General features: G+C 41.2%; 1 protein-coding gene across 1 annotated transcript in view; it reads right to left on the bottom strand.

Moving 5' to 3' along the window:
* The window catches only part of DIAPH3 (diaphanous related formin 3), a 504750-nt gene extending 498178 nt beyond the window's left edge, over positions 1-6572 (bottom strand). Inside the window, exon 1 of the mRNA XM_042927440.1 lies at positions 6310-6572. Within this exon, the coding sequence (XP_042783374.1) occupies positions 6310-6486 (177 nt within the window). The 5' untranslated portion in view covers positions 6487-6572. The remainder of the gene's footprint in view (positions 1-6309) is intronic.
* Between the last annotated feature and the right edge of the window lie 5133 nt (positions 6573-11705).

An 11705-nucleotide genomic window follows, 5' to 3' on the forward strand; every position in this document is an offset into this window, starting at 1 on the left:
TACCTTTGTAGATCCTGTTCAAAGAAAGCTCATGCTTTGATCCTTAATATCCCATGAAGTAAAAGGTTACGCTTAATCTATATTTTATAGACCTAAAAGTCAAATTAGTTTCTGGGATAAACAAGCAGAGTGTGACAGTAAGCATATTCTGTGGCGTTCACGACATGCCTAGCTTGGAGGATACTATGTGCTGAGTTAAAGACAATTACATTCGGATAATACATAGCAGTTTTGTCTTGTATTATTCTGCAAGCATAAACAAGTTATACACATGTTAATTTACATTCTATATAAAAAGCCAATTTTAAATCCAATTTATAAGGCAATAAATATATAAAGATTCTAGGACACAGCAATAAAGTTATGCCATAAAGTAGAGTTAATTCACGACAACAATAATAAAAGCATGACAAATTTTAGCATTCTACCAACTGCACAAAGGTGTTTCAGGTAACATCTGTTCAGAAGCAATTGCTACAAGACAGACTAGATGAGATGCAAGGTTTCACAGTGTAATAAATGTATGTCAGTTTGCTTGCTTCGTAATTAAAGACATGAGTCTTTGAAAAAAAGCAATTAAGCCTTGCTCTAAATCTGAGACAATTATCCCTACTCCCACCCCTTTTTACCCACAAAAAAAAAAAAAAAAAGATCCAGAGTGATCCAGAAGTAATAACTACCATATATCATCTATTTTCAGCAGCTAAACATACTCCCAAAAGCCACTTTATATATTTTGGTAGCTTTTGATAAATTATATATTAACCAACAGAGAAAACTTCTTTTCCTCTGTCAGGAAAAAAACAAAAGTCTGGGACAATTCAGGCAATTTACTTAAAAGACTGGCCTGAAGAAAATAAATGATCTTACCTTATGAAGGTTTCAGTGTCAGATGGGTTAGCTGGAATTTTGACATAACACTCAAGTGCCCAAATAAGAACACTGCCTCTGATTCTTGACAATTTAACTCTAATACAACTGAAAGTATCACTTTAGCTGAGGACACAATGAAGAAATAAATTCAAAAGGCACACAAAAATAATTCCACATTTTTCTCAGCTTTCTAGCAACTTCGAAAATGAGGCAGCAGAACAAGTTGGAATCAAGTTCTAGCTGCTGTTCCAGAGGACCAAACTGTTATCTTACATCCCTCCAAATCACGGTCCAAAAGAAAATGTTACCAAAAGGAAGACATTTAGGTCAATCTGACAGTTCTCCTAAAATACACATGGATGAACTGGTAAACCAAACCTTTTAACATGGTCACCCTCATAACTACACCTGTTGTGTTCATTTCCTGTGGCTGCCAAAACAAATTCCTACAAACTTAATGGCTCAGAACAAAAATGTATTCTCTCAGTGCTGGAAGCCTGAAGTCAGAAATCAGTTTCACTGGGCTCCAACCAAGGTGTTAGCAGTACCGCTCTCCCTCGGAAGCTCTAGAGGAAACCAGTTCTTTTCTTCTTCTGGTTTCTTAGGGCTGACAGCATTCGCTGGCTTGTGGCTGCACCACTAACCTCTGCCTTTGAGTCACATCACATTCTCCTCTTCTGTAGTCAAATTTCCGCCTGCCTCCCTCTTACAAGGACACCTATGTTTGTTTGCATGTAGGGCCCAGCCCGGTAATCCAGAGTAATCTCCCCATTTTAAAACCCTTAATTTAAAAATCTTTTTGTTGCAATGGCAGGCAACATTCACAGGTTTCAGGGATTAAGACCTGGTTATCTTCTGGGGGGGGGGGGGGGGGGGGTCATTTTTCAGCCTGCCACAGCTGCCTCCAAATGAACCCAAAGCCAAGAGGTGGCCATGCACTAATCCCATCATGCCTACTCCAATTTCAGTTCCACTCAAGTTCCCAGTACAACAAATAATAGTTCTTCCACTGGATTCCTCCTGCCACCTCACAACCTGCCCGTGATCAGGAAATCACTAATTCTGTACTCATTAAAGGTATTACTATTTTTAATGGCTCTTGAGTGAGACAAGTAGTAAAGGTTAAAATTCCCAACAGCACAGAAGAGCAATACAGGACAGTGACTAAGAATGTAGGAGACAGCTTGCCAAGGTTCAAATCCTGTCCTCAGCAACAGGCAGTTGTGTGACCTAAGGCAATTCAACCTCTGCATTTTGCTTTTTCCATCCAGCAAACAAGACTAATAATACCACACACCTCATAGGGTTGTTGTAAGGGTTAAAGGAGTTGATATACATATATATGGTGCATATATATGTATATATACACACACACACACGTATGGTACCTAGAACAGAGCTTCGTTCATTTATTAAAGTAATTGTTATTAGTAATGATGTCCAAAATGGTAGACACATATATATTACTGAACAGGGTGAAATATCTCTCACAACCAAAATTGAAGGTACAGTAATGACATAATTAAACAATAATGAACAATCTGTTCAATGGAAAGTATAAGATTAGATGCAAGATTTACACCAAAGTCTGTAACAACTCTTAAAGGATATTCCTAATTAAAAAGAAGAGTCACTCTGCCAACTGGGACCACCAAACATACAGGCCTCCTATCAAAACATTGACCCACGGCTTCTCCAGAAGCCACACATCCTGCTCTCAACACAGATATGGGGGCCACCACCTTGTGCACTGTGTGTTCGTAAGAGTAGGACTGAAGCGCCCAGCGTCAAGTAGGGCAACTGTTTTGTTCTGTTCTACAAGGGAAACAGGACTCAGGCTCAGGTACTATGAGTGTGACCTCCGGCAGGACAAAACTTCATGATCCTACTGAACTCCATCTACCTTCACAAAGCCTTCATCCAGGTACCTGCCTTGGCCTGCCAATCTCCTATGGTTTCATCCTGTCCCCAGTTACTAGCCTCAGCATCTCAATACTCACTGCTTACCATATTTTCTACTGAAATCAAGTTGGTTAGTTCACAAGCAGCCCCAAAGTAGTGGATTTCTTGTGTGGCCAAACTGTCCTACACTCACAACAGATGAATTTCTGTTTACACAGATCTATGGGGAGAAATTCTATACTACAAACTTTTATACACAAGGCAACAGTACCTTGAGACTCGCGACTAAACACACAGTAGAAAACAAGGACTGGTCTGCTTTACCAGGGCTTAAAGTAAACCAAGATTTCAGTGGGCCCCAGAGCTCATGCCTTCCAACCCAAGAACAGAGCAAGTGGCCAATTTACCACTCAGTTCTACTACCAGCTTGCAGCTTTGTGGAATGTGCCAAACACCTACATTATCGCTTTTCCTGTCGTATCACCAAACTCTGTTGCTTGTTCCAGTCAAAAGCAGCTGCCCCCAGCAACTCAAGCAAAAGCCAAGAAGTGCCTTGACATCTAGTAGTACAGCAAACTGAACTACAGAACAGTCACTTGTAGAGGCATTGCTAAGATCTCATGAGGAAGGATGGTCTCCATCCTCAAAACAAGAGTTACTAGGGTGAGACTGAGAACAGGTGTGAAATAGGTTGACTGGGAAGAGCTACTCAGAAGGCAGCCTTCAGCCTGGCATACTGTGACACAGGCCAGGAACAGAGTTAGGGTTGTTAAAGCCCCCTAAGAGTCCTACTTCAGATAGAGGTGATCCCAAATCAGTGGCACTCTGAGAAAAGCATCGCCCATAATGCCTCTTGGAAGATAGGCTAAGATAAAGCAATGAGCTTACAAGCATGGGAAGAGAGAGTAGTAAGCCATCAGGTGCAATCAATGTAGATAGTCCAAAAAGTGCACATAACAGAACTATCAAATAAAGAATAAAAAGAGTCACATAGCAAATGACTTTGATCAACACGGCGGTTAGAAGCGCTAGTCCTCACACAGCCAAAAATTCATGTATAACTTGTGACTCCCGAAAAACTTAACTACCAATAGCCTTCTGTTGACTGGAAGCCTTACTGATAACCAATTAAGGCATATTTCGTATGTTATATTATATACTGTATTCCTAAACAAAGCTAGAGAAAAGAAAATGTTATTAAGAAAATAGTAAGAAAAAACAGATTTACAGTACTGTACTGTAATAAATCCATGCATTAAGTTGACCTGTGCAGTTTAAACCCATGTTGTTCAACAGGCAACTGTAATTGCTAAACTTAAATATTCCAAGCAAGTTAAATTAAATATCCAAGCAAGTTAAATATTCCAAGCAAGTTATCTCTGATAACAGAATTAGTGAAATGGAAAATATAGCTAAAGAAACTATAAGTATCTAAATTAGTTTCAGGGATTACAAACAGTCCAAATTACCTCTAAATTAATTATGAAGACATGATTCAAATCAGACTCCTATCTAAAAACAAACACTGGGTGCATCTGGGTGGCTCAGCACAGAGGCTGCTTTGGATCCTCTGTCCCCCTCTCACTCATGTGCTCTCTCTCCCTCTCAAAAATAAATAAACATTAGGGCGCCTGGGTGGCTCAGTCGGTTAAGCATCCGACTTCGGCTCAGGTCATGATCTTGCGGTATGTGAGTTCAAGCCCCGCGTCGGGCTCTGTGCTGACAGCTCAGAGCCTGGAGCCTGTTTCGGATTCTGTGTCTCCCTCTCTCTCTGACCCTCCCCCATTCATGCTCTCTCTCTATCTCAAAAATAAATAAACGTTAAAAATAAATAAACATTAAAAAAAATAAAAAATAAAAACAAACACTGTATTTTTAGATATGTTTATTAACTTTAAAGCTTCAAAGTATTGTTTTTAGAGGTCTTTTCATCTTTACAATAACCCTTTTAGCATACTTAAGAGTGGCACCTGGGTGGCTCAGTCAGTTAAGGGTCTGACTTTGGCTCAGGTCATGATCTCATTGTATTTGAGTTCGAGCTGCGAGCTGCGTGGACAGCTTGGAGCCTACTTCAGATTTTGTGTCTCCTCCTCTTTCTCCTCCCCGCTCACGCTCTGTCTCTCTCTCAAAAATAAATAAAAATTTAAAAAATATAAAAACAACATACTTAAGAAATGAAAAACTAGAGCTAGAGAAGAGCTAGAATCCAAATCATGTAGATACATCCTTCAATGAAACTAAACCTAAATATTAATTATTTCACTTCTGTTTTCATAACCTCCTTGCTGGAAGTCACCGAAAATCCAAAATACCTCATGTATTCTGGAGCATGGAAGAAACAAAATGGAATGGCATCATTAACCCAAACAAAAGACTCTAAAAGGAAGAAAAGTCATTGCCCCAGGATTCTTCTCATATTGGCTAGAATCCTGCCTCGCCAATTTAACTCCATCCTATTTGTTCCTCAACTCTACCAACAAAACAATCAACAACATAGTTGACCCTCCTGCAAATTCTGCCAGTCCTATGGCCCTCTTGCTACTTAATTTAGAAAAATTAATCCATGTTGTCCCTCATTTTCAGTATTCTGATACATCTCATAGCTCTGCTCCCAGTTTTATTCAACCATTACTTTTAATTGTTAGCAACTCACTCCTGCTCCACAAATGTCTATTCCCTTAAGGTATGTATCCTGACTTAAATTCCTAACGAGATTTATTTGTTCACAGAAGGCACATGCTGTGTTGTATAACTGTGCCTAAAACTGAAAAAGTTATATTCCATAACTCCATATTCCTAATTAAATGGAGGGGTCAAATATTAAATTCTCAATTGTTAGATTTACCCCAAATCTATTAACCTTCTGTGATTTATTTACACACATTTTTACAAAGCAGTCATCACTGCCTATTCTTTCACTAGTGGACACCAACAAAAAGATTCACAAACCGCTGATCATGACATCTCCCTTGGGTGTTAAAGTGAGTAAGAGAAGCAACCAGAATAGCGAGTTTCTTTCCAATATAAACAAAACATTCCTTAGCAGTGACTACATAGCCCGCCAAGTTTTAAAACCTGTTGTTTCTCCTTGGAAAATTACAGCAGAAAAAGAAATACTACCCCCTAAAAGTTCACTTTGCTATGTCTCATACCCTCGGAAGCCAGAAGGGTGGGGAGAAGTTCGACTCAAAAAAATGCAAGGTTCACCTAGGTGACGTCAATACATTCACATTTGAACTGCTTTTCATGTCAGCCAGAACAAATGTGGGGCAACACAGTGACCAGTGAGTGTATTTGGCAGTGGGTCCAAACAGAACTGGACCCTGTCGTCGTAAATCTATTAGGAGACTGGAAGCTCTAGCAATCTAGAACAAAATGTAGCCCCCGACCCATTCCCGTTTACACCGTGGACCCACCCACCCACTCGGCTGTCAGCCAAGTCAGAGTTTCATGAAATTGAAGGATCCTGGGACCTGAGCCGCAGCCCTTCGGCCCTGCAGGAGCTGCCCCACCAAAACTCCAGGCGAAACTTACAAACTTGGGGCGTTTCTCTCCAGGTTCCTCCGCGCCGCTGGGCGGAGGGTGCTGAGGTCCCTTCCGGCCCGGCATCTTGCTTTCCCGGCAGCTACGGAGCGAGGCTGAGGAGGGGTAGGGGGCCCCGGCGGCCGAGCCCTGCTTCGGGTGGTGCAGCCGAGGCCGGTGCCGATCCATCTTTCTGCGCAGCTCTCGGGGACGGAAAGAAGGCGGCTGAAATGCAAGCCACAAGCCGTGAGCGCGGGAATCTGCGGCGGATTAGCCTTCCCGGTTCCGCCGCCAGCCGTGCCGGCCCAGCTCAGCCCAACTGCTGCTGCCGGGGCCGCAGCCAACACATCCGAAAACTCCCGCCACGGCTGACGGCTCGGGACCCGCCAATCACGCGCCGCTTCGTCAAAGACATTCCCGGGATCCGCCTTTTCCGGGCAGAGCGAAACATGATTGGCTGTGCCGCCCGTTCATTTCGCCACTCAACCGTGGCAGCTACCTTAAGGGCAAGGGCGGGATTAGGTCGCGAAAGCGCGGAAAACCTATTAGGAAGTTACCTGTCCGGGTTTATTTGGAATTTGGAGAACCGGCTCCTGCTAAGCTGAAAGGCAAGCGAGACCCTCTGCACCACCATTCGAGCAGCGTTGGAATGTGAAATCATCTGCCAACCCTCTCTTGCCCCACTCGGGACGCCCTGGTGCGATGGCCACTGGGAAAAGTAGTTCTAGGATCTGCCCTTGAAAGGCAGGTGAGAACAACAGCAATCAGAACGCTCCAAGAGTATGTTGCCTGGATGTACCGAGCTGCTGCTGAGTATCCAAGTGCTGAGAGCCCTATGTGGAGTGGTAAAGGAGCCCACTAAAAATCAGAAAGGTCTAGGCCACGTCCTTAAGGAGCTCACATCTGTGCTTCACAAACCCTTACACAAATAACAAAATAATATAAATGTATAGCAGTTGTTTTAAAGGTTCATTGAGAGCAAAGAGGGGGAATATTAAATCTGAAGGAGCAGAGCTGGAAAGGCTTAAGTAAGAGTCCATGGATTTTCACTAGGCAGGCAAGAGTGGCAAGACATCATATGTGAGGCATTCAGAGCTGGAAGCAAGGCCAAGAGCACTCAAGAGCATAGAGCCTGCAGTGAAGGGCCAGTGAAGGGCCTTGAGCTGAAACCATGCGAGAGAGTTTGCTATGTATGCCGAAGGGCAAGCCTCGAGGTTAAAGGAGTTTTCTCACACATCACTGTGTTTTTCCCCCTTTTAAAGTCATCTTTTCCTTCGAACTCTTGCCTTAAGTTATCCAACTTCTGACTACAGAGAGGTGGTATGGGCCAAGACTGGTAAACATGCAGATTTGGGGACAAGAAACAAGTAACTGGGAAGATTGCCACAGAGGTTCAGAAGAGGGACCTTACTTGCAAGTAAGCTCTCAGGCTATAGTCATTGGGTTTTGTTTTGTTTTTTCATGTCTATTTGTTTTTACTCTACCAGACTTTCTGTGCCAGTCTCCATCTTCAAAGAGCACCTAATCTTTAGGGGGAAATCCAGGAGAACAGCAGGGTCCGGAGAACTGAAGTAATTTGTGAGGTCTTAATGACCACTAGACCCAGGTGCAGGTTTTGTCCCTGTCATTTACGAGCTATCTGATGTAGATGACATTAAACTTTCTTTCTTTGCCTTCCCATCTGCAAAAGGGGATAATAATAATAATAATAATAATAATAATAATAATAGCTAACAGGCTTAAATGAGATAGAAATGTCTGTGAAAGCGTTTCCCACCAAAGACCACCAGGAGAAAGACCTGTAGTTGAACAAGTGGAGTTGTTCAGAGATACCTATGTGATAAGGGCACTCTGCCTTGAAGAGAGACAAAACAAGACCCAAAACCACTTTCAATTTTATCTATGCACAAACAACACCAAGGTCAAGTGCCCTTATCTGATTTTGGTGTTCTGTGAGATTGTTTATGTCCATAAGGGAACAACATGGCTTAGCTGTGAGTGTCAGGCTAGCTTTTAAAAACATTGAGCCCTTGCTGTAAGTGTCAGACTAGTTACCTGATGTGAAGGACTGCTCTTTTCTTTCTCAAGTCCTTGGCATGTAGAAGAGTACTATGTATAAATAAACAGAAGTTATTATAATTAATTTTCAGGTTTCACATAGATCACTCTGGAATTTTTCTCAGAAATCAATTGCAACTGCAATGTCTCTGTGAAAATGCTTTTCTCTACGTTTTACATTTTTAAAAATACAGTTTTAACTTGTTTATTACTTAAACTTCACAGTAGCATGCACTGCTTCCCATTCTGACACCCCCACAAGAAGATGATACATCCCACTGAGCAACAGTTTTGGACACGCTCCTTGTGCCAGGCTCGGTGCACAGGGCTGGGACTAAATTTATGGAGACAATAGGCAGGACTCCAGAAGCTTGGAATCCAAAAATGTGTGTCTTTCCTTTATCATTTCTGCTCAGTCTCAAATCCAGACAATTACTAATGCAATTGTTGTGAGGATTCACTCTTCGTGACTATCTAAGAGAGAAAGGAGTGAAAAGTTGAGGGAAGGGATGGATCATTCTCAGTCTATTTTTTTTTTAATGGCAATTGTATGAGGTACCGTTTTACCCTTATCAGATTGGTAAATAGTACAGAGTCTCTTGGCACCAAGTTTTGGCCAAAACTTATGGATTCCTACAAAGATGACAAGATTGCAAAACTGGTACAGCCACTTTGGACAGCAACTTGGTGACACCTAGTAAACGTGAACTGAACGTCCATGTATCTGTGACCCTGCACTTCCTCGTCTACATGGGTCCCTGCAGAAGCCCAAAGATGCCCATACAAAGATACTTCTTGAACACTATTTAACCATCCTGCAGTCATGGAAAGAATAAAACACACAGAGGTTTATTATACGGTAGAATCCTATATTGTATCAAATAACTAGATCTACCTGTAGATATAGCTCAATAATAAAGAGAAAAATCAAGTGGCAAATACATACATACAAAGATATATGTATATGTATACATAGTGTGTGTGTGTGTGTGTGTGTGTGTGTGTGTGTGTGTGTGTGTAAAAACACAAGGGAAATATGCCCCAAAACCACCTACTTCCAGAGAGGAATGAAAGAAGAGATGAGGAATTAAAGCTGAAAGTTTACAGCTGAAGTATCTGTAATGTTTTATTTATTTAAAAGGAAAGATCAGAAGTAAATCTAGCAAAATATTAACAAGTATTTAATCTCAGCAATGGGTATATTTCTGTCTATTTTACTATTTTCTATAATTTTTTTGTTTATCAGAAATGTTTCATGGGGTGCCTGAGTGGCCCAGTTGGTTAAGCAGCCAACTTCAGCTCAGGTCATGATCTCATGATTCATGAGTTCAAGCCCCACATCAGGATTTCTGTAGCCAGCACAGAGCCTGCTTTGAATTCTCTGTCTCCCTCTCTCCCTCTGCCCCTCTCTCTCTCTCTCCCTCACAAAACTAAAAAATAAATAAAAAGAAATGTTTCATATCAAGTTTTTAACAAAACATAGGAACTTTGGGGATAGCTCCCTTAACTCTTTCTATTCCTCCAAAATTATCTTAATTTATTGGCATTGAGACCACTCTGAGCTATTAAGTTGCATGTAAGGAAAAGTGAAATAATTAATTTCCTTTTAGGATGACTTTAACTTTTTTTTTTTAAAGTGAGAGAGAGGATGACAACCCCCTTTTTAAAAAAATTTTTTTAATGTTTATTCATTTTTGAGAGAAAGAGGGACAGAGACAGAGTGAGAGTTGGGGAAGGGCATAGAGAGAGGGAGACGCAGAATCCTAAGCAGGTTCCAGGCTCTGAGCTGTCAGCACAGAGCCCAACACAGGGCTCAAACCCACACACTGTGAGATCATGACCTGAGGTGAAGTCGGACACTTAACCGACCAAGCCACCAGGTGCCCTAAACATTTTTTTTTATTAATAATAAAATCTGTTCCCTTCCCTCCACTTGCCTTCCACTTTCTTTCATTCTCTCTTATCTCATGCATTTTCCCTCTCTCCCTTAAAGTAATACAGAGGCAGAGAGCCAAGAAACAACAACAAAAGAAAACACCCTATTTCCTTCTTTCAACAAAATTTTTCTACAATTTTGTAGTTCTACCAAAGCTCTACAAAAAAATTACAAATTCAGCTCTTTGTTGTTCATGCTTTCCAAGCGGTCAGTGGATTAAGACAAGAAGCATAATCACAAGCCTAATTCAAAGCCAATTTATGTAACTTTACTACTGTCTATTGCTTTACCACCTGACTCAGTTGGGATATACCTCATTATACGAAAGTTCCCTAGCACTTTGTACTTAATCGCAGGGTGTTAGAATCATTATCTGGCCATTAGCACTGACTTTGCACCTTCATTTCAAATTCATGAGCAAAGTATACTACTGCTGCTTGCCCAGCTGGTTTTGAGGCCTGGCTACTTCTGCATTCTCCACATGCTTGTTGGTCTTAGTTTAAACTGCTGCTGTTTTATAATATAATGTAAGATGGAGAGAAAGCAAATCATATGCACAGAATGCTAACTGATATGCAAATCATATGCACAGAATGCTAATCATATAATGTACATATGTACACCAGGGTTTCTCAAGTTCAGCCCTATTGACATTTAAAGCTTGATAATTCTTTGTTATGGGAGGGTGAGGGGAGGCCATCCTGTGCATCCTAGGATGTTTAGCAGCATTCCTTATTTCAGCCACTAGATGGCGCCAAAATTTCCCAAGACAGCCAAATATCCCTGAAGGGCTGAGTAATATTCCATAGTATGGATATACCACCTTTTGTTTAGATTTTCATCAGTTGGTGGACATTTGGGTTGTTTCTTTTGGCTATTATAAATAATGCTTCTATAAATATTCATTTACACAGTTTTATGTGGACATAAGTATTCATTTCTCTTGGATATATGCTTAGAAGAGGAATTGCAGGGTCATATGGTAACTCTATGTCTGAAGAGCTGCCAGATTTACCAAACTGGCTGCACCATTTTACGTTCCCACCAGTAGAGCATGAGGTCTCCAATTTCACCATATCATCACCAACATTTTTCTAACCTGGCTTTTTTAATCCAGCCACGTTAGTGGCTGTCAAGTAGTATCTCACTGTGGTTTTGATCTGCCAGCTACTTTTTGTAGATAAAATGCTGTTGGAATATGGCTATGCCCATTTTCTTACCTATTGTCCAAAGCTGCCTTTCCTGTACAACTGTAGACCAGAGTAGTTGTGACAGAGAGCATCTTGCCTGCAAAACTTAAACTGTTTACTGTCTGGTCCTTTACAGAAAATTGTCTTCTGACCCCTGCTAAATGATTTCCACCCCTTGGTATATCACAATTAATTATATTCAGTTATTTCTTGTTGTCTGATGA

Source organism: Panthera leo, chromosome A1, assembly GCF_018350215.1.
Source record: "Panthera leo isolate Ple1 chromosome A1, P.leo_Ple1_pat1.1, whole genome shotgun sequence".
NCBI classification, from domain to species: Eukaryota; Metazoa; Chordata; class Mammalia; order Carnivora; family Felidae; genus Panthera; species Panthera leo.